The 15119-nt window shown below is 38.8% G+C and overlaps 1 protein-coding gene across 3 annotated transcripts in view; it reads right to left on the bottom strand.

Annotated features, from left to right (window-relative positions):
- The window catches only part of atm (ATM serine/threonine kinase), a 165957-nt gene that overhangs the window by 99487 nt on the left and 51351 nt on the right, over positions 1-15119 (bottom strand). For 2 of the 3 annotated variants that reach the window (XR_006311919.1, XM_043691843.1), the window contains exons 23-28: positions 13735-13855; positions 11628-11792; positions 9377-9546; positions 7093-7345; positions 5976-6094; positions 3540-3666 (exon numbers count right to left, since the gene is read on the bottom strand). Coding sequence is in view for 1 of the 3 variants with exons in the window: in XM_043691843.1 (XP_043547778.1) it covers positions 3540-3666; positions 5976-6094; positions 7093-7345; positions 9377-9546; positions 11628-11792; positions 13735-13855 (955 nt within the window). In the remaining 2 variants the exon portion in view is untranslated. Of the gene's footprint in view, positions 1-3539; positions 3667-5975; positions 6095-7092; positions 7346-9376; positions 9547-11627; positions 11793-13734; positions 13856-15119 lie in introns of those variants that run through there. The other variant, XR_006311920.1, reaches the window with a different exon arrangement.

Here is a 15119-nt window from a genome sequence, read left to right as displayed (position 1 = left end):
TGCAAAATGGCAGATTGAGTTCAATCTGAATAAATGTGAGGTATTGCATTTTGGTACAACAAACAAGGGTAGGGCTTACACAATTAATGGTAAGGCCTTGGCTAATGTCGTAGAACAGAGGGACCTAGGGGTGCAGTACATAATTGTTTGACGTTTGTGTCAGATGTAGACAGGGTAATTAAAAAGGCTTTTGGCACACTTGCATTCATTGCTCAGTCCTTTGTGCATGGGAGTTGGGAAGTCATGTTGAGGTTTTAAAGGACATTAGTGAGGCCTCTTCTAGAATACTGTATTCAGTTCCGGTTGCCACCCAGTTATAGGAAGGATATTATCAAGCTGGAGAGGGTTCCGAAGAGATTTACCAGGATATTGCCAGGAATGGAAGGTTTGAGTTATAAAGAAAGATTGGATACTCCGGGGCCTTTTTCACTGGAGTGTAGGAAGTTGAAAGGCGACCTTATAGAAGCTTATAAAATAATGGGAGGTATAGACAGAGTTAATGGTAGTCGTCTTTTCCCTAGGATGGGGGATTTCAAGACTAGAGGGCACATTTTTAAGGTGAGAGACAGACAGGCTTAATTTTTTTTTTTTTACACAAAGTGTGGTTCACATGTGGAATGAACTTCCTGAGGAAGTGGTGGATGCGGGTACAATTACAACATTTAAAAGACATTTGGATATATACATGAATAGGAAAGATTTGGAGGGATATGAGCCAGGAGCAGACAAGTAGGACTTGTTTAGTTTGGGATTATGTTTGGCATGGACTGGTTGGACCAAAGGGTCTGTTTTTGTGCTGTATGACTCTACGCCAGTGCCCAAATGAATCAAAGTGTATATGTCATGCACCAATCTTCAATCTATATATTTAACTTGAATCTTATTAACCCATACCAATGTTATCATCGGAATAGAAGAACTAGGAGCAGGTCCAACAATTCAACTTAAGTCTCTCCACCATTCATTAGGATTATGGATGAGCTTACTTAGGCAGCAATTCTACATTTTTGCGTGCTCCCTATAACCTTTCAACACATTACTATTTAAAAGTCTGCTTATGTCCTTCTTAAATGTTCTCAATGTACTCTATGGTAGTGAATTCCATAGAATCACAACACTGAGACAAGTAATTTCTCCTCATCTGTTTTAAATCTGCTACCCCTTATTCTCAAGCTATGACCTTTCATTCTGAATTTCACCACATAAGAAAATATGCTCACATGGCTTAGATAGAATCTGTAGATTTGTATCTTTATAATCTTATCTGGCTCTCCTTTAGCTTTTAGCTACGAACATAGTAACAGAAGTGCGCCATTCAGCCCTTCAAGCCTGTTCCGTCATTCATTCAATCAGATCATAGCTGGTTTCATCAAGGGCAGGTTGTGTCTCACAAACCTCACTGAGTTTTTTTAAGAAGGTGACCAAGATGAGGCTAGGGCAGTTGACGTGGTATACATGGACTTCAGTAAAGCCTTTGATAAGTTTCCTCATGGTAGGCTGTTGGAGAAAATGCAGAGGCATGGAATTGAGGGCGATTTAGCAGTTTGGATTAGAAACTGCTTTCTAAAAGAAGGCAGCGAGTGGTGGTTGATGGAAAGTATTTAGCCTGGAATCTGGTTACTAGTGGTGTGCCATAAGGATCTGTTTTGGGACCACTGCTGATTGTCATTTTTATACATGACTTAGATGCAGGCATAGGTGAATGGATTAGTAAATTTGCAGACGACACTAACGTTGGTGGAGTAGTGGACAGTTTGGAAGAATGTTACAGGTTGCAGGGGAACTTGGATAAACTGCAGAATTGGGCTGAGAGGTGGCAAATGGAGTTCAATGCAACTAAGTGTGAGGTGATGCACTTTGGGAAGAATAACAGGAAGGCAGAGTACTGGGTCGATGGAAAGATTCTTGGTAATGTGGATGTGCAGAGAGATCTTGGAGTCCATGTACATAGATCTCTGAAAGTTGCCACCCAGGTGGATAGTGCTGTTAAGAAGGCATATGGTGTGTTAGGGTTTCATTCGTAGAGGGATTGAGTTCCGGAGCCACAATATCATGCTGCAACTACACAAAACGCTGGTGCGACCACACTTGGAATATTGTGTACAGTTCTGGTCCCCATAATTCTGGAAGGATGTGAAAGCATTGGGAAAGGTGCAGAGGAGATTTACCAGGATGTTGTCTGGTATGGAGGGAAGGTCTTATGAGGAAAGGCTGAGAGACTTGAACCTGTTCTCACTGGCAAGAAGGCAGTGAAGAGGGATTTGATAAAGACATACAAGATGATTAGAGGATTAGATAGGGTAGACAGTGAAAGACTTTTTCCTAGGATGATAACTTCAGCATTACGACGGGGCATAACTACAAATTGAGGGGTGATAGATTTAAGACAGATGTCAGAGGCAGGTTCTTTACGCAGAGAGTGGTAAGGGCGTGGAATGCCCTATCTGCTAATGTAGTCAACTCAGCCACATTAGGGAGATTTAAACAATCCTTATCTAAGTACATGGATGATTTTGGGATAGTGTCAGAGGACGAACTGAGAATAGTTCACAGGTCGGCACACTATCGAGGGCCAAAGGGCCTGTTCTGCGCTGTATTGTTCTATGTTCTATAGAGGTGGGGGTTTGTAATGCATTGAACAGTGCAAGTCGAGCAATGGAATTCGTGACATTTGGCACTTCAAGATGTATTCACTGACCAGCAGCATTTAAAATGGGTGATTCATCTTCCTGATGCATGATATCCAAATCCAGAGGGCTGGACTACAAGCACTGACCATCTCATTTATCTGCCTTTCTGTCTCTGCAGTTGTCTAGAGAGCCTCAGGGTCTCTATGTGTAGAAGGCTTCTCTCTTGGAAATCTGAATAAGAAGTTATACTTGAAACATCGACTCTCCTGCTCCTCGGATGCTGCCTAACTGACTGTGCTTTTCCAGGGCCACAGCTTTTGACTCTTGGAAATCTTCTTTAACAAGGCATCCAGCTCAGCATCAGAGAACCTTGATACATGCCAGTTGCCATAATTCAGGGTTCTTCTTGTTCATGTGCTTACACAACTATTTCTACCATTGATTCTATCCAGAATATACTTCTCTTTTAAGAGGTGAGGGCTGGCAGTAAGTAATTTAAATTTAACTGATGCAAACATTGCCCATATTTTGGTCCCTCTATGAAAAGAGGTCATTTACCAGCTCATTTAGCTCTGGCTGCAGCAATATGTGAGCCTGGTTTGAGTTCAATACAATTTAACAACTGTGGAAATAGTCTCGGAGTTAAAATACTGTTCAAAATTAGTGAGAAAGATGTGGACTTTAGGAAGATTGTTGGAACATTCTACTTTGAAAGAGAAATACAAGTATGATAATTATCAACCCATACCTTGCTTCTTCCTCAAAACTGTGAAGTTAAGTCACAACCTCCTTACTGTAAGGATCAGGTTAAAAATAGCACCTTTAAAAATTTCTAATCATCATCATTTCTGCTTTTATTTCTTCACTAATAAAGAACAAATGTAAAATGCAGATGTGCAAAAAACTTACTGGGTTTTTTGAAAGAACTGCAACAAGTGATTTAAATTTTTCTTTGTGGCAGCTACTAATGTATTCCAATGTAGCTTTGATCACAGAAGATGGAAAATAAGGTGGATTAGGTGCAGGATCCATTGCCCTATACAGAGAGGAAAATATAAACATTCTGAGCACACACACCACTTTAGAAAAATCAGCTATAATTTGACTGTACAAAAATCTTACAAAAAATAACCAAATACGGGTCACACGTAGCCCAGGGAAATCATGATCAGATTCCTCAAGCACACAGACATAGGCAAGCCACCTCCATTCTTAGCTTGGACACTTGTTCAGTATTCTAAAATAGTAAAAACGTAAAACTGATGCTATCCTTTCCGCCTGTTTACACCACTTATTGTCAATAAATTTTTTTTAAAAGTAATGGATAAAAATCAACAATTTGGATTATTTAACCATATGCAAATTTAAGATGAAAAATAATCTAAGTAACTTTTATGCATTGATTAGGAAATAAAATCAAATATTTTAAAATTTAAATATGGGAATAGAACTAGAAAAAAATTGCTATACCTTGTATAACTCAACATTGTACCTAATGCATCTGAAAATCACCACCTGTAAGTTTACCTCCAAGCCACTCATCATTCTGACTTGGAAGTATATCATTGTTCCCCTTTTATAGTCGCTGGATCAAAATTTCACAACTCCCTTCTGAACAACACTTGGTAGTAATTACATTCCAGGAACTGCAATAGATCAAGGCAGCAACTTACCACCACTTTCTCCAGGGCAATTAGGGATGGGTAATAAATGCTGGCATTGCAGCATCTTTTCATATTCTCTTCAATGAATACAAGACTAAACCAGATGGCTCGCATGGGAAATAAGTGACTGACACTGAGAATTAAATAAAAGCCAAATTTTTTAGCTAAAAATTTTCTAAGCTCTGAAAATCCAGTCAGACGGATTTATTTTCAGTTCTTAATTCCACTGTAGCTGCAGTGTGCTTTTTTGTTCAATTTTCTAGAACTCAATCAATTAAGAAGCTGCATTCAGGACTGCAGTACAATAGGTACAGCAGGTAGTTGAGGAAATTAGAGTTCAATTCAGCAAACCAAAATGAAAGACTTGCTGGCAGCCTCTGCTGTATTTGCAACTGCAGTGCTGCTGAGAATACAGGAGGAGAGGATACAATAGGGATGCGATAAAGATGAAGGCAGCAGCTGCTACTGCAATAATTGGTTTAACTTAGGCTCATTCAAGGTGAAACAGTTACTTCCTCTTCAAGGACGTAACAGGCTTATATACATACACAACTTTGGAATTGAGTTGTAGTGTAGTACAGTCTGTTCTGATATAATGCGGCAGTTCTGATCTCGTGTGATCCTGCAGTAACAGCAGCACCATTGGGACCGGAATCCCATTACAGCCAATACAGATAAGGAATGCTTGCTTTTTACAAACAATGGTTTAAATTCTTCAATTGTGTTATAGCCAATTTGCATTGAAGGAATGCATGTTATAGCAGAACCAACCAGGAGGTAACAGAAACTACACATCTTAAGAAACCAAACAAAAATTGGGCATATTCCAGCGTGCCAATTTGAGACTGATCAAGTACTGTTCATGCATCACAGAGCCAATCAGAGCACAGGATTGCTATTAAACATGTACAAGGATAGTGGTTAGCAAAGGTGAATAAGTAGTGACTCTCAGCATCCAAATACACAGTAAGCAGAAAAGACAAAATGTTTTGCCCAGTGAACCAAAAATCACAAATTGGTGTTCCAGAATGAACTGACTGATCCTTTATCAAGCAATTTTTTTGAAGTTATTATGACAAATTTAATAAATTCTGTGAAAATTATGAAAACATATCTCAGGTGGTCTAATTATTAGTCAGGACAAAAAGACTTTTTAGAATTCAACCTATAATAGTGTTTGGTCTTAGAACTAAAGTTAAAAATCCCAAATTTATACCATCTTTGACAAGAATCTCCAAAAGCTACTCAAACAATGACAAGCTGAAGTTCTCAGCCTTGCCTTTTTTGTCAACAAGTTGCAGAGGTGATGGTAAAATTGCAATGTCAGTGAACACTGCAGTTAATTGTTTAATTATCCATCCCATTAATTTTCCTGTCACTGGCAGGCATATTGCTATCAGCGCACTCAGCTCATTCCCAGAAAAGTAAAGTCCATGTCCTATTTCTTAATATGGCACAAAAAAACTAATTAAATTAAAATAATGCCATAAAAAAAATCTACTATACATGAGAAACATTCAATTTCAGTACATTCATGTTATTTCTTTAAGAATGACAGTCTTCATTAGAGAACAGCTGGTAAACAGATTCTTTTCATGATGAGAATGTTGATAAGCTGGTAATTAGTTTGTAGTGTCATTAGCAATAAATAGCTTCAAACCTAAATAATTAATTGTCTTACCCAGAAAACTTTACCAACTGTGTACCATCTCCAGAATCTTGGTTGGGAGGTTCGTACAGTGTATTGAGCAGCTCAACAACAATCTCTGGCAATCTGTTGTGACTCAAATGGTCAATTTGCTTTTATAAAAAGAAGAAAAATATCAATGTTAAAGAATAGTTCAGAAATTGTGTTGTTATACCAAACATGCTCAATCAAACAAGATGGTTTCCCAAAAGGAAAACTACATGGATATACTTGGATACATCTATATTTCTTGAAATACTTCTTGTTCTCTGTGATAAACCAAAATAATGGACGAGGATGCACTGTGATACTTCAAGCATGTTCCGCTATTCAATATGATCACGGTTGATCATCCAATTCTGTACCTTGCTCCTGCTTTTTCCCCCATACCCTCTGATTCCCTTTTGCCCTGAGAATAATATTTATCTCCTTCTTGAAAACTGCCTGCTGTCTGTGCAGAGAATTCTGCAGGCTCAATACTCTCTAGGTGAAGCAATTTCTCATCAAATCAGTCTAAATGGCCACCTGTATCCTTAGACTGTGACCCCTGGTTCTGAACATCCTTCCTATATTTACTCTATCTAATCCTGTTTGGATTTTCTATGAGATTCCTCCTCATCCTTCTAAACTCCAATGAATATAGTCTTCCTTCACACACCAGTCCTATCATCCTAAGAAAGAGTCTGGTAAACCGTCTTTGCACCTCCTCCATTGTCAGAACATCCTTCCTCAGGAAAGAAGGCCAAAACTGCACAGAATGCTTCAGGTGTGCTCATGTACAAATGCAACAAGACATCCTTGCTCCTGTACTTGAATCATCTGGTTACAAAGGCCAACATACCATTTACCTACTTCACTGCCTGATGCATGTATGCACCTAATTTCAGCAACCACCCACTGAAGAAGGAAAGCAGCATTCTGACAAAATTTCCAATCCACTAAACCTCAAAATCTTCCGATAGTAGGATCACTTGAAGCAAAGAAAGATTTGCACTGAATGCAGGAGAATCCCTGTTGAATGTTTGTTTCTCTTTCTTAGCTCAGGGTGACATTGTTTTGGTAAACACAGCTCATGCCAAAAGTGGTGCAATGATAAACTACTTCATCTCACCTGCTTTCCTAGGCAATCATCTTCCTTCAGCATGTCAAACACCTTTGATGCATTTTCCCTTTGCTGTGCCATATCACTATCAGATTCATTCTTATCTTGATATGCAAAGCACGGTAAGATGTAAGCCATGATCTTTGGCAGGCAATCAGCAAGCACTTCTTTCCAATTCCTCTTAACGCATGCAGCAATTAACTTCACTTCCTCCATATTACTATTAACCGTTAGGTGTGGCACAAGAATTTTGTAATAGGATCTAAAACACATTATCGGTGAAAAGTCATTAACTTAGCTCTTAATCAGTATTAAAGGTTAACTCATACATATTATCCCCTGAAAATGTAGAAGTCACTATTTGGGCTGCATTATTTCATTTATTTCTTGACCATGTAGTACAGACCATTTTGGGTGCGGCATTTAGCACTCAAGTTGGTATTGAAAGATGACGGATTTTAGAGTTGGGAAACAGCATCATTCCTATTCGGCATGGCATCAGCATCAATCACTTTCATGTAAGAAACAGTGGTTAGGTGCACCACAAAGGTCAGTCCACTGTGTCCTGGTCTCCAAGTAAGAAAAAAAATTAATTGCAGAGGTTCCAGTGTAAGTGAGTTCCTTTCCCCCAGCAGCAATCCTGACCTCTACAATCAAACTGCTGATCTGGGGGTGGTTGTGCTGTGGCATCATGCTCACTGGAAAGTAGAAAACCTAGGTGGGATGCTATATACCACTTCTAGATCTTAGCGCTTGCCTATCAACTCCGTAGAAAAGTACTGTGTACCTGTTTGTCAAAGATCATCTCACACACATCTTTTGATACTCAACTGAATGAAAGAATATCTATCACCTGGCATCCTTCACTTAAAATCCATGACAGCTCCAGTTTTTTAAAGTCAGGAAAATTCAATGCAAAACATTCACACTTCACTGAAACTATGTAAGGGGGTCTTTCAGAAACAAGTAGACCAGATGAATCCACTACAAACCCACCCACTTCCACAGTTACTCACAGTATACATCCTCATATTGTTTCCTTTAAAGACTCTATTCCATTCTCCCAGTTCCTCCATCTCTGTCACATCCATTCTGATGATGCCAAGGGGGGCTCGAAACACCCATGTTCTTCCTCCACTGGACAATATTCCCCTTCCTTCCCTTGTCGGCCTTGTCCTCTGGGACACACTGGTCCATTTTTCCTTCACTTTCAACACGTCCCCACGTGGCACCTTCCCCTGCAATCGGAGAAGTATAATACCTACCCATTGACTTCCACCCTCCTCATCATCCATGGTTTCAAACAAACCTTCCAGGTGAAGCAGCACTTTCACCTGCACTTCACTTAATCTAGTCTACTGTTTTCACAACTCACAATGTGGTCTCTACACTGGGAAAACAAAGCACAGGCTGGTGACCACTTTGCAGCACACCTATGTTTTGTCTGCAAAAACGGCCCTGAACTTCCAGTTACCTGCCACTTCAACACATCACTGTGTTCCCTGGCCAACATCTCCATCTCAGGCTTGCTGCAGTGCTCCAGTGAAGCTCATTTTAAGCTGGAAGAACACCACCTCATTTTCTGCTTAGGAATTCTGCAGCCTTCTGGACTTGGTTCAAGTTCAACAATTTTAGGGCTTGAACACCTTTCCCCATGCTTTTCCCACCCGCACAAGCCACGCTTTGTCATCTCACGGGCTGCTACCATACACACAACCCATTGGAAGCTACTAATAGTCCCATTAGCAGTTATTCATTCTCCTCGGCTGGTCTTTATCCACTCCTCTGTCTGTCCAACTATCTCCACTTATTGTTTACTTCTACCCTCTCCCCCAACACTATCTTCTACATACAAATCATCCTTTTCTTAGCTACCAGTTCTGAAGAAGGGTCACTGGATCCAAACCTTTCTGCTTTTTCTCCACAGATACTGCCAGATCTGCTGAGATTTTCCACCAATTTCAGTTTTTGTTTTTGAGTAGATGGATGTTTTCCTTAGTTTGACTTTTACAAAAACTAAATGAGAAAGTTTATTTGGAACAATGCCCTAACCGATTATTCATATTACTGAAAAACATTAATTTCAAACATATGATAAACAAAAGTTGTAGTGAAAATTTGTAACATTGCTGTCATGAGAGAGGTTAAAATAATGTTGTATTTCCAACATACATGAGTCATTGAAGGAAGATTCAGTATATTCTCCTGAAATCAGCATTTCATTTGTTCAGGTATTATGTAAACATCAAGACATTCACAATATTCTGTGTGACTTAAGTAACACTTGATTTACCTGCAAAATTCTTCCAGATTGGCACAGTTCAACAGGACATAAGGGAACGTAGACAAGTTATAGCCTGAATCATTCATTCTCAGCCACTGATGGATAAGGTAATCCAAGTGGGAAATCATGAAGCTTTCCAAATTACGATACTTCAAACAGTTCGATACAGTCTCAAGAATCTAATTAGAATTAACAGGCAGGTAATAAAAGTATTTTACATCTACTACCGTACACAATATAGTCATAAAACCATGGGCAACAAAACACCATTTTTAAAAAACATTTGATAGCAAAAATATTAATTCTATAAATTAATCACAGGAATTAGCTATTTACTCAAAATAAAATGACTAATTTTGACTTCAGTTTATAAATTAAACCTCCAGTATAGAGAAGTCACTTATTCATGCATTTATATATGCTTTCTACTACTAAACAAGTATTTTGCATTGGTGTTTACTGTGGAGAAAGATATGGAAGAATGTGGGGGAATAAATAGCGACACCTTGAAAAATGTTCATTTTACAGAGGAGGTAGTACTAGATGTATTAGGATGCATAAAGGTGGATAAATCCCCGAGACCTGATCAAGTATACCCTAGAACTCTGTGGGAAGCTAGGAAAGTGATTGTTGGGCCCCTCACTGAGATATTTGTATCACTGATAGCCACAGGTGAGGTGCCGAAAGATTGGAGGTTGGCTAATGTGGTGCCATTATTTAAGAAAGGTGGTAAGGAAAAACCAGGGAACTATGGATTGGTGAACCTGACATTAGTGGTGGGCAAGTTGTTGGAGGGGATCCTGAGAGACAGGATTTATACGTATTTGTAAAGGCAAGGACTGGTTAGGAATAGTCAACATAGCTTTGTGCATGGGAAATTGTGTCTCACTAACTTGAATGAGTTTTGTTTTGAAGAGGTAACGAAGAGGATTGATGAGGGCAGAGTGGTGGATGTGATCTATGTGGACTTGAGTAAGGCATTCAACAAGGTTCCTCAAGATAGATTGTTTAGCAAGGTTTGGTCACATGGAACATAGGGAGAACTGGATACAGAACTGGCTCAAATGCCACATGGATCGGTGCTAGCTCCACTGTGTTTTGTCATTTATATACATGATTTGGATGTAAACATTGGACGTATGGTTAGTAAGTTTGCGGATGACATGAAAATTAGTGGTGTAGTGCAAAGAAGTTTATCTCAGAATACAATGGGATCTTGCTCAGATGGGCCAAGGAGTGACAGATGAAGTTTAATTTAGATCAATGTGAGCTGCTGAGCTTTAGAAAGACAAATCAGCGCAAGATTTATACATTTAATGGCAAGGTCCTGGGAAGTGTTGCTGAACAAAGAGACCTTGGAGTGCAGGCTCATAGCTCCTCAAAAGTGGAGTCGCATGTGGATAGAATAGTGAAGAAAATATGCTTGCCTTTATTGGTCAGTGCATTCAGCACAAACGTTGGGAAGTCATGTTGCAACTGTACAGGACACTGGTTAGGCCACCAATGGAATACTGCATGCAGTTCTTCACTATCCTATCTATATCTGTCTCCTTACTAAAGGAAAAATGTTATGAAACTTGAAAGGGTTCCAAAAAGATTTGCAAGGATATTGCCTGGGTTGGAGGGTTTGAGAGGCTGAGTAGGCAGGGCTATTGCCCCTGGAGCATCAGAGGCTAAGGAGTGACCTTATAGAGGTTTCTAAAATTATGAGCGGTTTAGATAGGGTTAATCATAGGTATCTTTACCCGAGGATGGGGAATTTCAAGGCAAGAGGGCATATTTTTAAAGGTGAGAGGAGAGAGATTTAAAAAAAGGTGAGGGCAGTTTTTTTTACACACAGGGTGGTTCACGTGTGGGATGAACCTCTTCAGGAAGTGGTGGATGCATGCACAGCTACAACAGTTAAAGGTACTTCAATAACTACATGAATAGCAAAGGCTTACAGGAATATGGGCCAGGAGCAGGCAAGTTGGACAGTTTTGAGATTATGCTCAACATGGACTGGTTGGAGTGAAGGGTCTGCTTCCATGCTGTATCACTATGAAGACACCTTCTATTGAAGCAACTGAAGATCAGCGCTCACATTTTTAGAGGAAAGGTTTTGAATGGGCACTCCACGCACTTGTGCAGCTGAATAGGTTCAATGTGATGAAATGGTTAATATGCCCTTATATTCAGAAAACAGAATCAAATGAATAAATATCACCACGCAAATCATCTACAATTCAAAAAACTGACAATAATTTCATTTCATAGTTACTTTTTTAACAAGCATAGGATCCAATTTGTTCTCCTTGAATGACTGGCAAATCGCAAATAAGGCTTGCTTTTCACAAATGGGGCTACAGCACATGATCCATGAAATCACTGTAAGCAGCGTTGCTCTTCTGTTACACTTCTCATCCTGGAGTTCTTCTTCACTACTCTAAGGAAAGATGAAAATGTTCAAAAAGTGAGATAGTACTTAAAACATTAATATATGCACAAGACAACTTACATTTATATATGAGCACCAACAAAGTCACAGATGGACAGACAAGAAAAAAGTGGACCCAAGAGGAGTTAAAGAAATATGAGGGTTGACTAAAAGCTTTGACTAAGAGCTGGGTTTTAAGGGGTCAGAGAGGAGGATGAGGTGGAAAACTGAACTCAGGAAGCACTAAGATCTACAGTCAGAGGAGCGGGAAGTTTGAATAGAGTAAATGTAGTACTGGGAAAATTACATAGACATGAAGAAATTAAATTGTAGAGACAGTTAAACATCAGGGTGGGAATTTTAAAGTTGAGCTATTGTGAAAGTCTGTGGGAGGGAAGGAGAAGTAAACTCTGATGCTAGTAACAAACTGAAGGGCTTGGCTGAAGGAAAATTAAATATATTATTCAATTACCAAAAATAAACTCACAAAGGTGAACGGGTTGTCAGTCTTCCTGCTTAAAAGGAAACCTTGGTTGCTATTAAACAACAGCAGCAAGTGCTAGAGAAATACATGAGGTCTAATAACATCTGTCGGGGAGAAACAAAATGAACCTTCTGAATTTGGTAGGGACTCCTTCAGAAGAGTTCTAAAGAAGAGTCAAATCAATTTTGTTTCTCTCTTCATAGATGCTGCCAGATCTGCTGAGTTTTAACAATTTCTGCTCTCTTGCAATGGCAGCTTTTATTTTGGATGCAATGGTTCTTTTCAGGTGTAGGATGTAGAATTTCATGGATATTTTACATACAAAGCATGTATGAAAAGTCATGTATTCTGCTTTTATTTTAAACAAGTGTCAGGACACCATCTATGATTGCATGTAGAAAATCAGAACTAAAATGTACACTTCAGGTGAAGCAGGTTTCAAGAGTACATAGAATAAATGGTTCAGACAAATGGAAGAAAGTTATAATCATAAGGAGACATGTTTTCAGAGGCATCCTTTATAAACACAGAGTTAGGAATCAATTACAGATAAAGTTAATGTTCTGCAGGCATCAAATTTATAGACTGTATAAAATGTTATTTAATAATACAAAACATTTCATACAGTCTATAAATAGAATTTTATTTAAAAAGTTTTTTTTAATATACTCTCCGGTCTTCCCTTAGAGACATTCATTCTTTTGATGAAAGCATAACACAAGTGACAATTGTACATAATTTCATTTTGATAGTGAGTGATGGTGAGCTTTTTAGTTGCAAGGGGCATCTTATCTCAACCTCAGGCTAATGGTCACATAACACACATCTTACTGAGCTTAAAATATAGTGCTCCTTTTAAAACTCAAGGTCAGCTCAGCTAACTTAATGGAGACTTGAAAAAAAGCAGACATTTCCTCGGTGAAACTCAGGTACCAAAAAAACCCTGGAAAAATGTAGATTTTTACCGTGAGATGTTGAGAACTAAACAGAAGCATCAAGCAATACAACAGTGTTTAAACTTCAATCTAGCAGACCACGTTTCAGTGTCTCAAATAGAATATAGCAAATATTAAAAAGAAAAGCAAAAGTATTATATTTTTGATTTCATGGTGGGTAATGCCAGGACACATTATCACAATAAGTGTTTGTATTTTGAAAGTAAAGAGCTCAATACAATAATCTATTACAGTGGAAATTTAGATATTTTCTGCATGAGAAGAAAAATCGAACGAATCAATTGAGTGAAATATTTTCAAACATATTTGAGCAGGTGAATGAGGGTGGACAATGAGCTACGAGAAAATGGCAGACTGAGGGACAGAACTGAAGATATGGTTGCCTCTGAATTGATTCAGCTGGCCTCCCTTAAGAGTTTAGCAAGAGTACACAGAAACTAAACTAGATAACAAAAGGACATAAATGCACAATGTTTGGAAATCATATGGAAAGATAGAAAAATGATAATACCTGAAATCTCATTCCTGCTTGTACTTTCATATACACATTTTCAAAGGCATTCTGCTGCAATTTCACAGGAAGGGCTTTCAGTTGCACAAATTCATCCTGTACCTGGAATTCTTGGAATAGTCTGGGGAAAACAATGGAGTGACTACTATATCTGAGACAACAGCAAGATTTCTGCTAAAAGCATTCCCTGCCCATAGATTCCAGAAGTTTTTACAGACATTTAATATTGTATTAAAATAATCAATAAATCCGTGAATGCAGATTCAGGAGGGCAGGATGTAATGAATTGGAAGTCTGATCTTTTATTTTTGTAACTCAGACTGAATACTACCTAGACATATGGGATAAAAGCCCCTCATTCAACAGCATCAGCAAATTATATTTGGACAGTGTAACATAATAAAATATCCCAAGACGCTTTACAAAGTATGACACTAAGTCATATGAGGAGATATTAGGCAAGATTGCCGAAGCTTGCTGGAAGAGGGTAGATTTTAAGAAGTGTTCTCAGCGAGGAAATGACGAAGAGACATGGTGAGGTATAAGCTGGCTATTGAGAGAACTGAAGGTGAAGCCATTAATGGAGGAACAATTAAAACTGGCGATGCTCAAGCAGCCACAATTAAATAAATGCAGATAGCTCGAGAATTGTGGGGCTACAGAAGACTCCAGAGATAAGGATGGACAAGACCATGGTAGGATTTGAAAAGGGAAATGATAATTTTGAAAGCAAGGTGTCACTTGGCCAGGAGCCAAACTAGGTCTACAAGCACAGGGGTGATAGGGGAATGGGACTTGCTGCAACTTAGGACACTGGCAGCAAAACTTTCAATTATATCAAGTTCACAGAGGATAAATATAGAAGACCAATCAATTTTCAAAAGGGCTAACAGGGTACGAATGACAGTTTTAGCAACAGATGAGCTGAAATGTAATGAAACTAGAAATAGGCAGTTTAAATGAAGGCAGGATGTGTAAGTAGAAGCTAATCTTGGAGTCAAATGTTTCAAACAGACTGACTCAGATTGTTGCCAGAGGGAGCTCTGATGGAGAGTACAGTAGCTAGGGAACAGAATTCAAGGTGGAGACTGAAAACAAAAGCTTCATTCTTCCCAACATTTAACTATGCAAATTCCAATTCAGCCAGTATTACATTTGGACTAGCAGTCTGATAATTTTGCAACAATGGAGCAGTTAGGAGAGAAGTTGGTGACGTAGATAATGGATGCCATCAGAGTTCATGCTCCATTCAGATAATATTGATGAATGGCAGCATATAAGTGAGAAACAGGAAAGGGACAAGGATTGATCTTCGGGGACAACTAAGTTAATAGTACAGAACAGGAAAATAATCAATTGCAAGTAATATTCTGGATACGACTAAA

This window comes from Chiloscyllium plagiosum, chromosome 6 (genome assembly GCF_004010195.1).
Source record: "Chiloscyllium plagiosum isolate BGI_BamShark_2017 chromosome 6, ASM401019v2, whole genome shotgun sequence".
In the NCBI taxonomy this organism is placed as follows: Eukaryota; Metazoa; Chordata; class Chondrichthyes; order Orectolobiformes; family Hemiscylliidae; genus Chiloscyllium; species Chiloscyllium plagiosum.
This window is presented reverse-complemented; position numbering and strand designations above follow the sequence as displayed.